The following is a 22,577-nucleotide window of genomic DNA, read 5'->3' on the forward strand; positions in this document are numbered from 1 at the left end:
AGTAAATAGGAGTAAATTTTAATCTATTTTTTTTTACACATACGTAAACTCATTATTTTATTCTATATTCGTTCACATACATACATAACATAACGCACATGTAGATACGTTATTTGCACGAATCATTTGTTATTTGGTTCGCGGGTCAATCGTAAGAGGGCGGCGCCAACCCGGTTGGTAACCTGCCGGAGTAAATCACGACACAAGCGCCGCGGTCTCGTGTCTCGTGTCTCGTGCAGTATGCGGAGTATGCAGTATGCAATCTTGTAGTCTGCTGTCGAACGTGGCGCGGAGTGGACGTGTCATTGCTCACTGCTGCGAAAAGAGTGTAACGGGACCGATTATGAACTCGCGCGATCTCGCGTAGTGATCTCTCTCTTGTCGTCGTAACGAGGGAATTATGTCGACTCGGAGAAATGGGTAACCTGGCGACGCTACTGATACAGTTTGGTGTCGTGTTCCTCTTCGCATGTCTCGCGGATTACAGCCTGGCTCAGGACGAGACATCAGGTAAGAGAAAAGAAAACTTGACGCTTTGGCATTTTGACATCTCGTGACAATGCGCGGGCACACGTGGGATCGTCATCGTGTGTACACATAACCAAAAGCGTCGTTTAATTCAGAATGGTCGATTGTTGATGATAAAATCGAGTGATTAAAAGATGACTCTATGCATAAGAAAAAGTAAATCGAAAATGTAAAGTAAAATTTCTTTCGAAATTATCGTTTTTAAGCTTGATTAATTAATGATACTGTTTGTTACATTGCCATGAATATAACTTTAATTATTACTATATTATTATTTAGTATAATGTATTTTTCAACAACAGCTATCGAAAATAATAAAATTTCACATACCTCCCAATTTTAAAGAAATAATATAAAATAATTAAAATATTATTCGCATGTGTGTGCGTATGTAAAATATCGAGATTATCTTTATTTTCTTAAATTAAATATCGCATTTTTAGTCATGTTCCGATACACACGACGATAATTGTTGATACAATTTTATCGATCTATGGTATAATGAAATTTTGAAAATTATATTAAGTGAAAGAAAACGAAAAGTGTATTATTCGATTCTCTTGAAAGCGAAGCTTCATATAACAAAAGTTTGTTTGATTTATTTATTAACGTAGAATATTATTTGCTTTTCAGTTATTATAATGATAGACTATTCTCTCTATATATATATATTATATTACATGATGTATATGGTGGTTTTCGTTGCGTGTCAGTTTTTTATCGCGTCTTTTCATTGTAAGCGATTACGAAGCAACACGTACATATACATACACGTTTGATGTAAAAGTTATATGTATACAGATACACTGACGATATAGAATAACGCGTTACCTTGAAACATTGCTGCGCTACACATAAAAGAAATTGCTGATTTTCAATTCGCGCGAGAATTTAGCGGGTACTACGTTAATTATAATGCGTGATTTGATTTTTTATAAAGAATGAGATTAAATTAGAAAATTAGTTATTTATATTCAATACTGAGCGCTATTATAGCGATTTTTTAATATATATTTAATGATATTTTTTTAGATATATATATATATATATATATATATATACGCAAAATATTTACGCGTAATATTTATTCGATAGATTTTTTTTAAAAAGTTGCGCATTCGTTATATGGTGTTGCGCAAGATACGCTGGTTTGAAGTAAGGTATCTCGAGCGTAATTAGCTAAAGGATTAATTAAAGTTGCATACATAGAGATTAAATTGTTGTGCTACATCAATAATAAACTTTAACACTATAATTTACGATTTACGATATATTAAGTTTTCAAAATTATTCGATTTCATTTAAAATCAATGTTAAGATGTCACATAAAAAAATTACATAATGTAAAACATTGATATAATGTTCTATACATACAGCGTCGAAGCAAACATTTTAATCAAGTCAATTTATATAATTTATTTAACTAAAATTGTACTAAACATGACATTAAATTTAATATTTTTTAGAATAAAATATGTGTTTTTCACGGACAAGTTCTTCAGAAAAAAATACTTTTTATCAAAAAAAATTACAGAAATTATATTTCTAACTCCCTCTTCTTTTATTAATATCGTGAATTGCAATTTTTTATTTAAACTTTATTTAAAAGTCAATTGTTTCGTTCGAATCCTAGATTTTATTACACATTCTCTCGTTATTAATTTAGTGTAATATATTCAAAGCGACATATTTATTCTCTCTTAAGCATTTAAATTGCTTATACGGCTTAATTACGCATTCCTAAATTAAGAGACTGCGTGTTCGTGACAAATCTCTGTCGGACCTCCCTTAAGCCCGTATCAAACTATGCATTGAGATTGAAATTTGACCAATCGGGACAAGGAAATTTTAGTTCCTTTTATCCTGATTGGTCAAATTTCAATCTTCAATACGTGGTCTGATACGGGCTTTAGAGACTATCGTGGTTTCTCCGGATCTGTCAGTTTCGTCTTGAATGTCACATGATTTCTGGAATTATAATTAGCTTACGCTTGTTAGCTTTAATGCTTGAAATTTCACAAATATGTTGCAGTTAATTGCGAAAAATGTATAAAATATTCAAACGAAAAAAAAAAAAACAAAAAACGGAAAGCGAAAAAGAGAAAAGATTTCCAGTACAGTATACTTACTTGTGAATTCACGGGGAAATGGAGTAGGCGAGTGGCAAATTTGTGGGCGATTTTCAACGGTAGTAACATTCTCGCGTGTTCTCGAGAGGGAAGATATTTTTGTGCAGGACATTTTTAAAGTGTGCCTGCGATCTATCTATTTCCGTAGTGTCCTGGCGCGTGACGGATGCCGCATCGTTCCTTCCTAAAGGCACGAACCGCAGTGGCCTGTGGTCGGCACAGCCGCCTCTAATTGTTGCACAATTCCCTCCTGCGAGTTCACAGGTGCATTGCACCAGAAATCCTCTCGCACTGTTGCTCGCTTCTCCCGTGTATTTGTGCTTGTGCTTGTGTCAATGGCGTAGAGTACTACGCTGTAGAAAGGGAATCGTCGCCTTTTATCGCAGTTATCTTAGGGACATGACAACTGTCTGACATCTGAAAAACATGACAACTGAATCTGTACTCGTTAAACGCGCGAGCTTCCTTCGTTATTTCTTTCATGATATCGAGATCTTTTAAAGTTTAAAGTAAGCAAACAATATCTCGTAACAATAAAGATTATGTTATTAACTTATTTCTGGTTGATATATAATTTTATATGTAAAAAATCGGAAATGTATGTATACAATTATAGTTGTAATTAAATATATTCTACGCAGCATACATATATTTAAGACTTAAGAATTAGTCTTTTAAAGATTGATTAGGAATTCTTGATATGATTTCTTTGGTATTGAGATATCGATTGCCGCTAGATTCGGACATACTATAAAATTTTCAATATCCGGTTTGAATAACACAGATCTCGATAATTGCGATATAATAATAGTTTACATAGGTTTAGAGTGGGGGATAGAGGACTTGCTTAATTTACGCCACTGAGGCTATTGAAGCGCGATTAGGTCGATGTGTCTGTCTCGTTTGTGGAAGTGAAAGGACGAGAAATGTTTTCGCGTTCGCTAGATGCTCATGCTCTTAACTGTGCTGCGAGTAAGCCGTTGAGACTTGGAGAACTCGTCGTGATGACGACCCTGACCGGTGGAGATCGGCCACCAACACCGCAGGATCGTGTGTTGAAGGAAAGGAGAGTACGGGGTAGTACCCTTACATCCGAATGCTCAGTTTCAATGCTGGCTGAATGGATTTTAAGCTTTCGCACTTCGAAGGTCGAAAATGAGTCTGTATACGCATTTTGGATAATCTTATTGCACGCAGAGTTTGAACATATCGATGTATGCAAATTTTCTTTCCCACAGTTTTCACTTTTATTTTTTATTTTTTTTCCAAGACATTAATGGACGCTTTATTCCACCTATAACACGCACATGCACACATACGAATTGCGTACAATTTCACTAAAGATAAGTTCAATATTATGGCTAGAACGATGTAAAAATCAAGCCATAATATCGAGCCATTTTGCACCGAATAGTGAAAGTTTGATGATTATCGGCATCTATTAAAAAGATAAATGTCTCGTCCAAGTTTCAACTAAATCGTCGGAACAATATTAATGGCAAATTGAGAAATTTGTAATTGTCTAACATCAGATGTCTTTCGTAATAAATTTCGTCGTGCATTCTTTATTTTATACACATATTGTCATCAAAAATCATAATAGTAGATTTGAGAAATCAATTATAATTTGCGTTTACAAATTAAGATAATATGAAATTTTATTTCTTTCTTTATTAATTTAAAATATACTAATTAACTAATTTCTCATTATATATTTTTCTCGAGAGAATTATATTTACAATTCGACTTATTATGCTTGAATTAGAGAGAGAATTTTGAGTCTCATTTTAAAAAAATTTGTCCTTATTTTTTAAGAAATTAAAAAAAAATGTATTTAATGAAAAAAAGGACATTAAGAGATGAAAATGCATTTTCGACAGAAAGCTTTTTCCCTAAAACGAACAATTCAATTGTATTTAAATAAATTTATAATATAAACTACGGTATAAGATTTAAAGTAAGATTTAAAATACATAAAATTGAAAACAGATACAGATACAGCTCGATAATTACATTTTACGTTTGAAGCCGTGGAATGTGGAACGCCAATTTCGGATCAACCACGGCGAATAACAAATTATCTTTAAAATAGGCTTTAATCGTGCGACAGTTCACTGCGGAATACACTCTTCTCCAGGCTTCCGGTTCATTGTTACGATAGCGTTTCGACTGCCACGAACGCAATTTCGCAATCCTCGACCTCTTCCTTCCTCTTCGCGCGTGATTCGCGCGGATATACATGCTTTTCTGCATATTACATTTACTCTACACCGACCACCACGCTCATTTTCTCCGTCGTGAAATTGCTCTCTCTTTCTCTCTCTTTCTCGAATGCCGTGCCGACCGGGGCCCGGGGCAGCATGTCCGGGATCCGCGATCCGCATGCGACACGCGTCATTGATGTGGCATCGCTGCGGTCGTCACTGCGATGATGAGCGGCAGCATCCTGTGAGCTCGCCCAATGCGAACCGACGACGATGGCCAATGCCGGTTGACCATTATCGCGCAGATGAGAAGATTACCCTGGAGTTTTCGTAATTAGCACGATCGTACGACCGCCGTTCTATCGGTTACATTGTTTCGCATACGTGCGAAGCGAATTATTCTCGCAACGTGATTTTATAACGCTTTCTATATGCGCGATGAAAGGCAAATGCGTGAATTAAGGGTTTGTTCAGCCTTGAAGCAAACAAGAGAACCCCGCGAATTTTTCACGGTTACGTTGATTATTTGTGCTATTTCTACTGCATCATCTATTGTCTTTAGAATTATTCTTTTTTTCCGATTCGGAAAAATATTTAACTTTCTGGAAAAGAATTATATAATTATTATATTTGTTGAATATAATAATTATTATACTAATAACTAATACTAATTAAGATGAAGCAGGAAATGTGCGAAGCGATGAAACAGATAATATATAATAGATAAGTCAGTAAATAATAACATTAATATATTCTTGCCTGCAAAAATCAGACTATTATAAAGTGCCTTCATCGAATCAAACTTAATTTGTTTACGAGTTACACTAGTCAAAGCGAAAATATTCCGTATAAGTGTTGGCTGGAAAGGTTAACGGAACGTTCTTGCTCGTGAGATCTTCTTATCTCGAACCTTACTCGATCTTCGAGAACCGTAGGTAAGCGGGATTCTAGACTTTTTTGACCGGTATATACCGGTCAGGTGACGGTTCCGTAGATAGAGATGAGATATAGTCTCTCTTTCTCTCTCTTTCAGAAGAAAGAGCACCCATTTGATTCTCTAAAGTACCGTTTTCTTCTACGAATCCAGCGCAATCCATCTGTTCTTCTCTGTGCAACGCTCAAAGTCTGCTGCGTCGCTGCCGTTTATGTTTTCTCCTTTCGCGATAAAAATCAAATGAGCAAAATCAACATACCCCGCGCCGCCACGAAATCCATCTCTACTCTAACGGGGATGTCTCAAAACTTTTCTTTATTCTACAGTGCATCAGTTCTAAGCAATAAACATGTGTACTCGTAGAGTGAACCGTGAAAGTTTTAGCGTATCCTTTCTCGAAGATAAAAAAACTTAGAAACACATCATACCAAGGAGTCATATCCAATGTAAGAAAAGTGAATAGGTATTTGTGTTAGAATCTGCAATGTGGCGTTTGAGATATATTCGGTGACGATTCCCTCCAATTATATCTCCTTTCGCGAGAGATATTTCACGCGCGGACAATAATTTAAAAAATTCATAAATTGAATTTATATATAAAATCTCTATTTTTTATGTAATCCAATATAATAAATTTTTATCGCGAAAATATGCGCCGCACAATTTTTTTATATCCTGGACCAATCTTAAATATAAAATAAATTTCTCTGTCATTATGCGAGATGCAGACGCGTGCTTTCAACATAGCCATTCTCACGCGTCGTACATGCACTCGGGAGTCGAGAGTGCGCGTTCTTCCGTTCGCCACGAGAATAGAAAGAAAACGTACCGGTTATCGGCTAAACGTGCGTTTTTTTACGAGCCAGAAGGTGCGCGCGAGCTCGCTATCGGTATCCGAACCGTCCACTTCCGTCTTGGCTCTGGTAACTCGTGGGACATCTGCATCCTTCTGTCATCTCCTTGCTCGACTTTGTCGATCTTTGTTGATGCTTTTTCCGCTATCTTGCATACACATACACACGCGCGCGATTAAAGTTTTTCACTGCTATCTCGATACAAAAAAAAAAAAAACAAACAAAAAACGCGCGAAACAATGCGTACTTTCATTCAGCTAATTTGTCTCGTTTATCTGACGTTGAATAAACAAAAAGAAATGTGTTATTAATTTGTATTAGTACAATAACGTTATGATATTAACATTACGAGGAAAGAGTTAAAACTGAAAAAATGGACGGAAAGGAACGCGCGTAGGAACAAATTGATTTGAGAGGTAACAGCTGATTTTAAAGACACACAAATAATCGCATATATATATATATACACACACACACGTGTAGGTATCGTAACCGCCTAGTTGTCCAGTCACGTCTTTTCTATCACTGCTACCGTGTTTCTTGCGGTTCTCGTCATTAGCTGCCGATTATCATGAATTGGATTATCATCACGACTCCGGAATCGAGGGAATAGATCTGCGCCGCACGCACGCCTAGTGTTATTTTCGCCCTTTCCTTTTCGCGCGAGCTACTCAATCTCTTTTGCGGAACTGAAAGTTGTAAAATGACGTATATTAAAAAGAAGAGTCGGATTTATCTCGCTCGTTATTTGCCGGATTTAAATGGAAACTCTCTCTCACCCGCGCACGTTATATACTTGTACTTACAACATACATAGGTCGGCATGCGCCACATCTGCGCCCTCGAATCGCCGATCCAACACAATGGTCACCTGCGTTTCCGCGATACGATCGATAAAGCGCGAAGGGTACGAGGGTGCGTTCCCGCGTTCATCGCGTGAGGTCCCTCTACGAGGACGCGACCAGACGCGACGAGGGTTTCTCCTTTCCACCGATCATTAACCAATCGCCGCTCTGGTCGATACCGTTCCTCCTTTCGCGCATATTTCGTTCGCATTCAACGGATAACGTTCGGCGAGCAGTGGATAAATATAAATATGTGAAAGATGATAGAAGATTCCATAAAGATTAAAATACATATATTTTTAAAGAACCCTATCATTTAAAAAAACACGTTACATGTAATACTCGATCATTAGTAGATGCTTACTTCATTAAAACGTTTCGCAAAATTGGAATTTTCGGAATAGAAACCTTATATATGTCATAACTTGATACACACATATTCAAGCATATAAAAATAAATATGCAAGTACTTGAAAATGTTATCAAATATTAAGGAAAGATACTTATACTTGAATTTCTAGCGATGAATAACAGCTGTATAATGGGTCGCGCGCGCGCGCGCGCGCGTTGGGCCTGTCGCGATAGAGAGGCATCGACCAAGTTACGTAATAATCGATTCTCCCTCTTTCTCGGCGAACGACGACGATATATATGTTGCCATCTCCCTCTCCGTCGTGCACCGACGAGTCTACGTTCTACGTTCTACGTTCTACGTTCTAAGTTCTAAGTTCTAAATTCTACGTCCTACGTCGTACGTCCTACGTCCTACGTCTGGGCCTCGTTCCCTTGTGCGCGGAGGAGTGAATCGCCAAGTACAGTTATATACTCGTTTGTGTGTGCAGGAACGCCGCGGACAGAACTCGAGCGATAGAAATACGCGTCGGGGGTCGCGACGCGCGTTAACTCTTTCGGTATATCGAGTCTTTATTTGTGGAGAAAATAGAAATGCGATAAAGTGATTAGAATTTTATCTATATTTTTCGAATTATTATTAAAAAGCGGTAAAAAAAATTTTTATAAAAGTATTTATTATATTTTGAAGGAAAAAAAGGAAAAAAAAGGTACAATTTGTTAAAATGATAAATATCATCTTTATACAAATATTATATTCATCTAAATTTTTTATGTTCTTTTACATTTAATTTATTCCAACTTTTAAGTTTAAATATAAAGTATATATAATATTATATATAGCGAAAATATATTTTATATTCTTAGTTTATATTATAATAATTGTGAATAGAATATCATATGTACTTAAAATTCCTCGACATTAAAATGTTACAAATATCAGGCTAAATTCTCGCCAAGAATATTCGATTTCAGATATTTAATAATCTGGAATAAAATTGTACCACATGTCATCTTTTTTATCAATCTTGAAGACCACTTGTTAGATGAAATTGGAGACTATTGCGTGATAAGTATATGCCACGAAATTGTCTCTTTGTATTCGGAAATGACGGCGGATCCCCGTTGTGCTCTTTGCGGCAATTAGTTTCTCTCATCTATTTCAATTACGTCGACCTACTTCTGACACTTGACAGAAACTTGCCGGACAATCCATAAGTCGCGCTTCAGGAACGAGTTTGAATAATTTGTAAATCGCCAGACCGGATGTCCCCCTCCCCCGTTTTCCCATTTTCCCTTCTGATAACGATCGCGAATTTAATTCGGAATTATACATTTCGACATTGTGGCTGCACACTTTCTCGGAGTTTAATTAGTCTCGCCTGCATTAGCGTGCAACAAACATTTCGCGGTTCGTTGCGACAATTTTGCGAAATAAAAAATATAGAAGTGAAAAAGATGCAACGAGCATATTATTAAATGCACACTGATTCAATGCGATCATTAGGCGCACGATATGCACGATCTGTTGCAGCGGATAAAAACGAGTACGTATATATTGTTTGCAAAGAACAACCGTTTAAAAGAGTACGGGATAGTCTAATCTAGCGCGTTGCACACTGATATTTCAAATTTATTAAATTGTTCGATTGGTTACATAGATGCGCTTTTTAAGAAACAATCTCCTTATCTTAGATCGATTACGAAAATCAGCGGATGAATCGAATTTTTAATTTATGCATTGTGTCGTTTTTTTGAATTTATTAATCATAGTTACACACACCAGAAACCAATTAGTTTTCTAATTAATATAGATAAGTGCATTTATTTAAAAAAAAAAGTTTTACTTTGAAAAAAGATAATTTGATTTCATATTTTTTATCCGTTATATGTATATCTCAAGATGTTGAAATATTTTAATGGCGAGACACAATCTCTCAAATATACCACTCGGTCCTCAAAACAGAAGTTACATAAATGAGCCATAATAACAGACGTAACAGGAATAATTAGTGTCTCGTCGGCTGTGAATTTACTTAAAGTATTTCTTGGGAGATGCGAAACCACGAAATTAAATTTCGCAAATTCGTGGCCGACTGCACGAAGCGGGGCAATCAAATGTACTTTTTCATAACAATGTCCATCCATCGCCTCTAACAATAAAATACTTATTACCATAAGTATGTATGCGCGTTTTGCGATATAATATAGGTTGTATCAAATTTATGTCTAACTCAGACAATTAAAAAAAAGTATCGTGTTGCCAACGTTCAATCGGAAGACACTCAATGATGCAGAAATTTATTACTTTTTCAAAAGAAGAATGTAAATGATTCTACACAGATAAGAAAATATAAAATGCCGTCATAGAAGATAGAGATATTTTTAGCTATATGATCTTTCAATCAGCGATATATGTATGAATGGTATTGCCATAAGAATGACTATCCCCTTTCCCTCCCCTCCCCTGACATTTGTTTTTATAACATTGTTAGTAGGAGAGTCGCGATCCCGTGAAGTCACCGCGCGATAGCTATGCGCGATAATCGTGTTTGTTCGTGGAAAATTAATTTTGCTACGCTTTCACGCGCATCGCACGTCGCACGTAAGCGTCGTATGACTACCTCTATCTGTGATCCGAGCGATGAGCGCATAGTTCGCGTCTCGCCGCATAAAGACTTTACATCCGTGATATTTTAATGTGGACTTTAGTTGTACGACCTTCTGAAATTACGCACGTGATATTATCGTGATATAGGATGTAATTGAATTTGATATTTCGCTGAATTTCGTTAAATTCGCGAGGAAATTTAGCACCGTGTTTTTAGAATTTAATTACTGTACAAGTTGCATGGATTTATTAACGCTATTTGTAGATGGAAAATATATTCAAATTTAATTGTAGAGAATATAATACCGAATCTCTATCAAATTTATTTACTATATTTTGTATATAACAGAATATATTTATATTGTACATGAAACAGATTTTAGACATATGTATTAGTTCCATCGTTATCGAGAAGATTCGCGGTCATATGTATAATTAATTGGTTATTTTAGAAAGGAAAGAGAGAAATCTACGCGCGATAATTTCGCGCTTAGAACAGTTGTATTATCCAAACATGGAAAAGTATTGCACACGTATGTATGCACATGCACGTGCGGGAGGCTGGAGCATCTGTTCACCATCCGTTTGGTTTGCCAATTGTGGCTTGTTAATTTCACAGCGAGTCGTTGCCTCGTGCTAATTGAACGCCTTAACAAATTTCAAACGGGTACAAGTGCCAAAAGGACACGAGTATGCGACCCAAGAATATAATACACACACACACACACACAATATATCACGCATAAGAAGACCATACTATATCAAATAATACGTATATATATATATATACGTATTATTTGATATAGCAATTTTAATTTTAAATCAAATTAATTTTATCTTCAACTTTGTATACCGTTCAATTATGTAAGTATTTCATTTTATATAGACATGTTTAGAGAAAGAGTTTCTCGAAGATACACTGAGCTTTTCTTCGCATCGATGCACGATGCAGCCTTACTCGCCATTACAATTAGCAGAATAATATTCGTGTTTAACTGGCGCGTTTTACTTTTGCGATAGAGTCATCGTATCCGTGAATTATCGGCCTTTCGGCGGCCTTGCAGCGGTGCTCAATCGGCGCCACGCACGCTCGAAAGTGTGTCGGCTACTCGTGTAATCGAATATCGAGCAGGAGGTGAATGTATCTGAAAACAAGTGGGCACCAAATGCATTTACATTTGCACATTGTCCAGTAGATACATGCGCAGAAATTGATGTGGAATAGTTTTTTTAGTATAAATCTCTAGAAAATTTAAAAATAGGAGACACAAGTTTTTCTTTTATAATCTCTAACATAAGAAATTCTTTTATTTTAGAAATTTTTATTAGGATGAATATTAGGATATTATTAGGAATCTTAAAATTTTATAGAAATCTTTACTCAATTTAAATTAATTTTCTGTAACGTCGAGGCATTAAACGTTTTTGAATAATTAATGAACTAAAATGAAAGGTATATTGCAAACTAAGATTTTGTGGAATAAATAGATAATGAAATCATATTCTTCAATTAATTTAGTAGGTTTCAATAAAATTTTAATTTTGGATTTAATTACAAAAATATATAATATAATGTTAAAAGTTGAAATAAGTTACAGTAAATTATGATTTTTCGTATATATCTTTGGTAAAGAAAAAATTAATTTACTTCGAAAATCGACATTGAAGATGGTTAAAAGAAATGTCTAGAACTTTTGATGCACTCTATGAATAATTTAATTGTTGTACGGTATGCGAGGACCATAAATTGCTTTTATACTCTTCCTCTGTAAAACGTTTTATACCGCATGTTGTAATAAAGTTTTGCAATAAAAGCATAATATATATTATATAATATATTATATTTAATATAAATATATTATATATATTTTTTGAAAGCAACAAGACAGTTGATACTTTATTTGTAATTGACGCACATTTAATTTTTAAATGGTTGACCAATTTTTGTTAGCAAACGTTTAGTACCACATTTGAAAAGTACTGATTTGGAAAAGGGATTAGATAGCGAGTACTTTTATGTTGGTGTTTATAAATCGGTCCGTGTCGTAAAATACCCGTTTTACTTAGGCAGTGGAAAATGCTAGAAGGCTGAAACGCACGTGTCGGGTTACAAGAATCATGAGATTATTAATAGTGCAGGTTTATAGACAAGTGGGATTTGTCTAGTATCAAGTTTTATATAATATGCTGTGAGTACTTTCGACATAAACAAAAAATTAAAATCACGTAAGCGGATTTATTGGCTAACCGTGCCGAGTTATTTACAGCGTTGTCCAGAAAGTAGGAATGAGAGAAACAAATAATCTCGTGAAATATAAATGTAAAATCGTGATTGTATAAATATCTATCTCTATTACTTATATATGCATAACTTTAGTATATAATTTTGAAATAGAAAAAAAATGTTTTTTAGAACAATTTTTCTCAATTTCTTTCCTCCTTTCAGCATTATCAAAATCAAATTAAAAGTTCCGAGCATAATATTTTTAAATATAATTTTAATCTCCTGAAAATCTTTTTTATAAAAATATAGAGAGCTAAGCAAGGGGATGTGACCTTTTATTTTCACGAAATGTTTAATTTTGTCCTTATATCTTTTTTTTTATAATCGCGAATTTATCTCTCTCATTTCTATCATTTACAATCACACATCATTTCTATCATAATACAATTTATACCGTTCTCTCACTCTCTCTCTCTCTCTCTCTCTCTTTCTCTCTACGCAGAATATCTTGCGTTAGATTAAGTGGTTCAGGGAAATTGCTTGAAAGTTCTAATCAGCGTATGTCGTCGTCATTTACAAGAGAAGCGACATAGGTTGAGAAACGCTGACGTAAATCACTGTTAGGTATTACAAGTGGCTGCACCAATGGGTAGCTATAGCAACAGTGCAACCAATGTTGTACGTTAGTCGAGAGAGAAGTTTCACCTGACTAGTAATGGTACTTCCTGATAGTCAAGTGGATGTGCCTTTATCCGATGCAGGCACGAACCACCGCGATCACTTTGGTCCCGTCCGACCACTGGAACGTAAATAGTTTCCAATGATCCGCGAAATATATCGCCGGAATTTGTTCTACGTTAATATAGCGCTCGCTAAAATCTTTTTCGCGAGAGCCTGCACACGGAAGCGTTGATCTTCTCGTTTTCCTATATTTATCTCGAGAAGACTCTCTCTGTAGCGCTTTCCTTTCTAACTAATTGTAAATGTAAGTTTCTTAAAAGAGAGCTATATATATATACTGTATATTTTGAATCTTTTAACACATAAATCCTTACTTGAATTAATCTTTAATTAATTTTTCTGCTTGATTACTTAATTTGATTGGTGAAAGTCGAAATTTTATGTCGTATGGCGATATATTTTTTTATGTACGTTGTATTCATTTTTTATTTCTCCATGTAGATGGCGAATCAAATTTTGTTTGTCTTTTTATGCGCGCTGCATCATCTGTGCTCATTATTGAATGTTTCGAGTGCACTTTACCTCTAATGAAACTTTTTATCAAAGATTATTGCAGAGGAGAGAGAGAGAGAGAGAGAGAGGCATAAAATGTCGATATTTGATGTCTGCTGATACATGCGGCAATAGCTGCAATAAAGGCGCCGTTTTTTTTCGATCTCACGCATGATGGGAAAAAATGCCTTTCGACAAGTAACGGCAATTTTCAATAATTTTTGATCAGTATTCAGTAACAATCAGCGATTACGTAATTATAAAATAAAACTTGGTATATTACTCGAAGCACACTCTCACGATTACTGTGGATAATACTGCGTTTTATTATGTAATGAGTTCATGAATAGAAAGTGCAATATGCAAATTGGGTGCTTATCTGATGTCTAGATATTTACTTGCATGTATTTTCTTTCATTTTGTAAAAAATTAATATCCAATATGAAACATAACTTTTTTTATAAATCTTATAAATTGAAATTAGTTCTTTATACAAAAATATAGTGTATTCTATATATTTTTTTGTCTATTTATTATTATCTGCTCCGTTTTTCTTGGTTTTTTTTTTTTATCTTTGTTAGCATACATTTTTTATTTGCAATAACTTTTATCATTAGTCGTATCTCTTAATGATAATAATTGATTAATAAAACATAAGTCTATCATTCCGTTAAATCATTATCCTAAATAATGAAAAAAATACTTTTTTTCTCAACAAGTGTTTCTGAATGAAAAATATTCTAGTATTCAACAAACGGACAACAACACTATAAAGCCAATTTAATATTATTACCTGGCTAATTAATAAGCTTCTGTTAATGATCTCACAAAGAATACCAACGTGGGAAGCAACTTGGTAGGTTTGAGGTTTTGAGATTTTGCGGATGTAGGTAAAAGAAGAAGGAAAATAAAAGGAGAGACAAGAAGGAAAAGAAAAAAAGTATCATTGCGTAGACAACGATAACGATGATGCTGTCATTTACAGGATAGGATCGAACTCAATTTGTATTAGCGAATTCAAATCAATTTTAATTTTGTCTTGTGGAGTATATATTTATAAAGCTTGTAAAGTATCTATTCTAATTAAGCTGTTTTCGAATAGACTCTCGAGAGAGTCTACATAAAAAAGTTCGAAACTAATTGGTCAGATTCGCACCCCTCCTCCCCCTACTTTGCGAGATACTTAATCCCATCTGTCCGGTTCTCCCTCGTTCTCTCTATCATGCCTGTGAAGTAACTGTACTCCCGACAGGCGTCGTATATACCGAAGTGCATACGATCGCGATTGACATACGAGCCTAGTATGCCTAAAAAGATTTACGTTTTATGTTCAGGATTCATCGTCGCGTGGCCTTGCACGAATCCGTAACTTCGTAATTCAGAGAGGACATTTAATGGTCGCCGTTAAATTCCGCGCGCATGAATTAATCATGTACGAGCATCACGAAAGTTTGTCTCTACTATGGCCTGTGAATGTGGGTTAGTATTATAGAAAACATGTAGAAACAAAATTGGAAAAATAAAGTTGATGATGCGACAAGATGGCGGGATTTAATTCAGTTAACTTGTTAACGTAATATACTAAATTTTAATTACACATACACACGCACGCACATATATTTTGAACACGTAGAATACTAGTCATTCAGTAGAAGCGTCAGCAATAAACGATCTACTTAAAAACATTAATTAATTACGAAAATAAGACAGAGAGAGAGGGAAGGAGGAAGAGAGAAATAGAAAATATACTCCACGGCTACGTCTTTATAAAGATGATATTTGTCACACATTTGCGAAATTACTAACAGTCCAATATCTTAATAGAATTCCTGATATTACATTCTATCAATGAACAAGTTTGTCCGAAAAGTATCTAAGTAAACGGTGAAAAACGATAGAAGAATAATTAGGAGAATGATGGAAAATTCTACGCGACAATTTAAGTAGGCCGTATGTAGAAGCAACATGACTTCTCCTCGACCTTTAATTATCTAATTTAAACTCAACTCGGTGAATCTACTAACAATAAGTTACCTGATGCGCAGATGGATATCATGAAAAATAGTTGATTGATGAAGATCAAAAAAATCACACGAGGATATAATAACACGATAAATTATAAATTTGAAAATATGAAATTTAAAAATATAAAAAAGTATTATAATTTATATGATATATACACGTATACGTTATATTCTTATTATTAAAACAGTAATTATTAAAGCTGTAATTTTACATTAATCATTCTTTCGATATGTGTTTATCTCTATTCGTACTTTAGGTATCTAATGTAACTACCCGATTTTTTTTTCTTTGCCATATTATTTAATAGCATATTTTCCAAACTGCGCTTTTTTTATCTTAGATGTAAAGACAAAACTCTCCATTAAATAATATTAAATTATCGATGATACTTTTTCTCAGATAATACGAGATAGAAATCAATCGTTATTATCGCGAATAATATAGTTATTCAATGTAAAACATAATTTTCGATAATATGATTACACAACGCATTCTTTATTGCTCTCTAAATATACTTTTTGAATAAATTATCCGACACATTTTCCAAGAGTTAAATTATTTGTCGTGAGCGGAAAAACCGTAGAAAGTTGAAATCCCGAAGAAGGAATCGCGCGTCCTTTCCGTTCGCAAAAGTTTCTTAGTCGAATCGAGAGGAGTCGAAGGATGTCGGTGGTAAAATAAATAGGCGACTCCGGGATTCGTAGAACAACACTCTCTGGAGAAGGGGGCTCGACGGACGCGCGGGCCCGACCTAGTGTTCTCAACTTGGAGAATGTATGTGACCGGCCGTCGCTTCAAAGTGCACAGAGCGCGCGCGCGCGCGTTTATAGACCCACATAATCGAGAAACTAGCAGCCGCATTCCTCATACACGTACTAATGGACCGAACGCAGCCCCTCGAATTTCCCCCACGAGGTCTTTCAATTTTCTCGCGTGCGTCCGTTCGGTTCTATTGCGTGATCCCGCGTCATGCATATCTGATCGGGAGCAGAAAAAAAGAGATTAGAGTAACTAGGAAGAAAGGAGAAAGAGAAAAGGGAAGAAAAGATACCTTGGTAGAATGATGGATAATTATAATTATAATTGAAAGATTACATACGAGAGCATCTCGCAGGGTAGTAAAATATGGAGATGTTAAAAAAAAAAATATGTACATTAATAATATTTAAAAAAGGATATTGTGTGTGCGTGTGTAAATATTTTTTCTTCTCACCAAAAAAATAATATAAATGCAATTGTGAAAAATACTCGAAAGATAATAATGTCTATAGTAAACGCGCAATGTTTGGCAAAAATTCCAGAGTAAAAAAAAAAAAAAAAAAAAAAAAAAAAAGAGAAACGTAAAATAATGTAATCATGCGACGAAATATCGCAGAAACGAGGTAAGCAATGTGTGAATCGAATTCTTGCCGCGGTTAACGATCCGTTGCCCCAAGCACTGGCCCAAATGCTTGACACACATATCACGTGGGTATCAGTACCTAGCTGTACTTTCTAGGTATAAAGCAACTTACTTTTACCAAAAGCTTTGGTCTCTTTGAAATATTTTAATTTTTAGGGATCACTGCATATTACATTATTCATGATTTCCATAATTGTTCAAATAATGTACAATAAAATTCTTGTAAATTTTTAATTTGAAAATTAATCCAAAGACTTGTTAATTTAACGTTGTGAAAATTAAAAATAGATTTTAAACCAATCAAAGAATTCATAGATGAAAGCAACTTGCTGGTCTGATTTTACATATTTTAAATATTTTATTTGCCTTACACACTTGCAAATAACTGCAACACATATACTTACAGAAAAGATGTTACAGCGTTAGAAATAGCAAGGTCAAACGTAAAAGGGATAGGAAATGGCACAATTGCCAACAAACGAATATACCATTCACATTTCATTTCGTCTCTGTGTGTATCTTACACATTGTGTACATATATACTAACCGCTGTAACAGACTTACAAACGAGAATGTTAGACTCGACGACGACCCGCTATACGACACGAAACTTTTCCGTCCGGCGATGAGCTATCGCGAAACATAGTTTCAGGTTCATTTAGGTTGAAGTTTCCGAGTGCAGTGACCTTTCCTTGAAGGCTATTAATACGCTCGAACATTTTACTAAATAAATATTTAAAGAATCACTCCCCTAGATGAAAGTTTGCTCACAAGTAGATCTGCATTTAAGAGTCATTATCAACTATGCAGTGCCCACTGCAATTTTTTTATTTTACTTATATATATATTCTGCAATAAATTTCCTTAAGTAGATTTCAAAGAAATTTTTTTTTGAGAGAAATGCGGCGTACATGAGATTTCAGTTACGAGGCATGCTGAATTCCAGTGTGACGATTCAAGTTGGTTTTAACCTTTATTATTAGAGCCTTACGCAATCCTTGAGGAGGAAAAACCACAACTTTATAATTTTTCTCATAACTATCCTATTTCTATCTTCAATCAACAATAAAAAATAAATAACAATGTTTACAATATAAGAGAACAAGTGATATAAGAGTGTCTCATTTCCTTAAACAATTTTAATAATAAAGCAATGACAATATTGGTTTAAAACACGCTTAGATATCTAAGGATTAAAATGCAGTGTTTGAGGATATATTAACTCTAGAAGCGACTAGAACGATATGGATAATAAATTATGATAATAAATTATGATTGTGAATTTTAAATGATTTCAGGCACAGGAGAGTGCATCGAGTCTGAGACGGGATGCAGGAGGTGCAGAGACGGAACGTGCGCCAGATGCGCCGTCCTACTATATCAAGGTACCTGCGTGCATACCTGCCCACCGGGCTTCGTCGCCGACTGGTCCACTCGAGACGAGTATATGGGACGCATCTGTCGGGAAACTGGCTACATATTTGGCCTCACCGGTAGCCAGGTTGCGATTTTAGTTGGGGTGTTCTCCGGCGCGACCATCTGCATTTTTATCATCCTCTGCGGTGCGATAGTCGTGCACCGGCGTAAGAAGAAGGCAGCCAAGCTGGCACAGCAATTCGAAGACAGGTCCATCTTCATTTTACTTCTTTATCAGTGTTGTCCGTGCCGCAGATTCATTAAATGCTTTTCTATTTACGCATTTCAGCGCGGAAAGGAGAGAATTTCTGAAACATCTAGCCACACTTCGTGGAGAAGCCCATACCTTCCTCGCGATGCTCAACGACACTAGAAGACAAGTCAGGGAGTTGTACTACTCGGGAAATAACGGAGACGGTGCCGTTGGAATCCAAGCGTACAGGTATAAACATGGCAACGGGAAATTAGTCCGAATATTTTTCTAACGAAATATTACTCGCGTGATGTGAAAAAAATTGATATTACAGACCAGTGTTACGCGACTTAGCGAGGATACTGGTCCTCGTGAATAGGAGAGACGACGAGATACCGCTCCCGCCCGATGATTGGCAACGACTTTTCTCGTGGGCAGAACGGCTGCTGAGAAGATACAAGAGGCACAGTTCTCCAGAAGTAAGATCCTTATTTGCACGCGATTATTTCTATATACATCGAATGAAAACGAGCGCAATCGATGTTATCTTACACTTTCAATTCTTTTTCACGCCAGTCCCTAAAGCACTTTGGTGAGTCATATATATACCCAGCTGTACGCAAAAAAGCATATGTTAGGCGATAGTTAGTCATATAAAGTCTTCTCCCTTTAAACAACAGTTCGATTGAGCAATTTGTTTTCTTTTACGTTCACAAGTAATATCCTCGAATATATTTATCATTTTCTAATAATTTTAAGGTGGCTCAGCTCGTGACATTTCTCCAGCAGCCAACGAGCAACCCGTTGCAAATGACACCGTCACTATCGGCGCAACCGGTCATGGCATCGTCGCAACCACCGGTTCATCAACCCATATATGAACCTAGAAGCACTCACAATAATCTCACAACATTCCAAGCAAACGTGCCGCTCGCGACATTTCAAGCGAGTGACAAGTCGAGCATTAGTCCAGCGAGCTCGAGCCTCGGTTACGTAAAGGACAGCAGCCCGCTCGGTTCGAGTCTAGGGCAGAACAGCACTTCCGGCGCTTACAACGGCGAGAAGCTCAGTCCGAATGGCTCGACGATCGGTCAGATGACGCCCTTGGTCTACGGAAGCAATCAGCAGCGCGGAGGACCGAGGATGACGAGTGATTCGCATCTCCAAGAACTTCAGACAATTTCTGCGTTCAGTCGCAGCTACAATGGCGACACGTTGCCCTCGGAGGCTAACAATGTCCGCGCGTTGCGCGACGAGCGCGAGATGAATGACGGCCTAGATCGCGATCTGAATCCCCAATGGAAGTTTCAGGGCAGTCCCGTGGAAGCGGCCAATTACACCATCCTAGCTGACTGGTCGCCCGCTCGCGATTATCTCATCGACGACTTTACGATTCTCGGCTTCCGGCCGCAAGACGAGATCACTACGGAATTGTAAAATCGACTGATAATAATACATATCCCCAAACATAAGACTTGCAAAAGAGAGATTAGGGTTGTCTGTGCGTATCGTCAAAGTATCGCCATTTTAGACAATCAGACTTGTTAAAAATGTTTTTCGATAACAATATTCCGTAATGAATTACTTAGTGCTGATCAGCGTTAAGACACTGACAAACATTGCTAAGAATATGGAATACATTCACTGAATCAAACACACACACAGGGAAAAATTGATCATGTGAAAAATTAGTCAGTTGAATACAAATTCAAGTTCTTTAGTCTTTTTAGAACGTTCTAGCACGAAATGTTTAACGTCAATGGTATATTTTCATCAAATTTTGTTCAATTTTTACGAAACTGTATTTATGTTCTAAACATTGTGTTATTTTGTCACAACGAACGACGCCTTCGATTTGAACATATCCGAGTATATGTGTGCAATAGAAAAAAAAATCGTAATGATACCAAATAATTGTAAAACTCTTGTATAAATATCGGTCTTTATTTAACTTCTATATTGTACATGTCTAATAACGATTATTGTATATTATATAGTATACTAGTCAATGTTTCTGTTTCTTCACATCGCAAGTATCGGAGCGCATTTCTGTGACTTTTATGTTTATTTGTTTGTATCTCGCCTGCTGTATACTTATTTGATTCTTATTTGTTTTCGGGACAATTTTATAATTTTGCAAATATTTGTGTACGCAATTATTAATGAAGTTTCACAGAATGAAACTGATTACTCGAATCGCGCGATATGTATGCTATATAATGCTCATTATACATATACACTGAATTTCAAGAGAATTATATTTCTCTTGTATTACCATGGCAATGTAAGCTTAATAACAAAGTGGAGAAAAAAAAAACAAATCTTACATAGTCACAATTTTATTTATATGAACGCGTACATAAGTACACCACAGATACATTTAAGTTGGATATGTCATTACATATATATGGCCAAAATGGCCACTTGTACAAATTGATTGTAAATATTGATTACATTATTTTAGTATTAAAAGTAGGAAGGTATCAAATATATATTTCTCAGTTTTGCTACCTTGTTACTCTCTTCCTTTTAAGATAGTATCTCTCAAGGATTATTTGTACATGATGTTATTGATTAACACATTAGGAATCAAAATGTAATGTATTAAGTTACATATTAGTGGATATTAATAGATATTAGTGGAAATTTGCAAATAACAATGTATTTTTGATTATTTGAAATTAATATATTTAAACTTTTGTTTATAACTTTTGTGAAAAGTGTTTCTTTTCTGTAACTTATTTTTTTTTTAATCAGGATATTACAAAGCCTATGTTATAGACGCGTTATTTATTTCACATCGAATTATTAATAAATCTCAAAACGAAAAAAATGTTTGAAGCATAAAAATATAATCATATATAATGCATGTAAACATAAATGTTATCATGTTTTTTTACAGAACGATATATTATTAGTATATGTATATGGCAATCGTTCGGAACAAGCATAACATCTTTACGTATTTTTTTTTAACAAATTTAATATACAATTTATATCTAATGATTAAAATTACATAGAATTACTCATTGCTAGATCCTTGAATATTCGAACCGTCAAAATATGCAATTTCTGCACGATGATAACCATAGACATACAAAATACATAGACGGAAAAGCAACAATTCGATATATTCGAGTACTGACTTTTTAGTGATTATATATATAATCACTAAAATTACTAGTTTACTCCTAAAAATAAATTTTGGAACGCAACTATGGAAATAATCATAGATGTCACTATGTTGATGTCGAAGTAGCGCAACAAGCGGTATATTTCTAATTCTAAAATAGATGTAGATGGCGCGGATGGATCAGTGATCGCCCGCATAACCACATTCTTATTCTACTCTCCGATTTAAAAACAATAAAATTATTTTAAATTAATTGCCATAGAGATTAAAGATGCTAAGAAAAAAAATATCCACAGTCCACATCTATTACATCTGCACGCTATATATGTATATATCACACCTATATATTGTATATAGATCAAGGTTTTTATTCCCGAATAATGAACTAACGGACTTTGCACGCATTCGTAATTGGGCGGTTTTCCCGCCAGCGGAAGTAGGCGAAACGCGCGCGCGATCGATAGCTGCGCGCGCAGCTTGAACGCGGCGAGATGA

The 22,577-nt window shown here is 35.4% G+C and overlaps 1 protein-coding gene across 1 annotated transcript; it reads left to right on the forward strand.

Annotated features, from left to right (window-relative positions):
* Positions 1-87: 87 nt before the first annotated feature.
* On the forward strand, positions 88-21,438 carry LOC115235943. The gene is made up of 5 exons (XM_029808079.1): positions 88-510; positions 18,639-18,966; positions 19,046-19,198; positions 19,284-19,428; positions 19,709-21,438. Exons 1-5 carry the CDS (start codon positions 417-419, stop codon positions 20,384-20,386), a joined length of 1,398 nt encoding a protein of 465 aa, XP_029663939.1. The 5' UTR covers positions 88-416; the 3' UTR covers positions 20,387-21,438.
* Positions 21,439-22,577: the final 1,139 nt, after the last annotated feature.

Source organism: Formica exsecta, unplaced genomic scaffold (assembly GCF_003651465.1).
Source record: "Formica exsecta isolate Colony F162 unplaced genomic scaffold, ASM365146v1 scaffold237, whole genome shotgun sequence".
In the NCBI taxonomy this organism is placed as follows: Eukaryota; Metazoa; Arthropoda; class Insecta; order Hymenoptera; family Formicidae; genus Formica; species Formica exsecta.

What these genes read in the sequence shown, in the direction of transcription:
- LOC115235943 (XM_029808079.1), top strand. Translation starts at nt 417, where the DNA reads ATGGGTAACCTGGCGACGCTACTGATACAGTTTGGTGTCGTGTTCCTC. An exon ending in GCACAGCAATTCGAAGACAG is followed by an intron (nt 18,967 to 19,045) that starts GTCCATCTTCAT and finishes TACGCATTTCAG; the next exon opens with CGCGGAAAGGAGAGAATTTC. An exon ending in AGAGGCACAGTTCTCCAGAA is followed by an intron (nt 19,429 to 19,708) that starts GTAAGATCCTTA and finishes AATAATTTTAAG; the next exon opens with GTGGCTCAGCTCGTGACATT.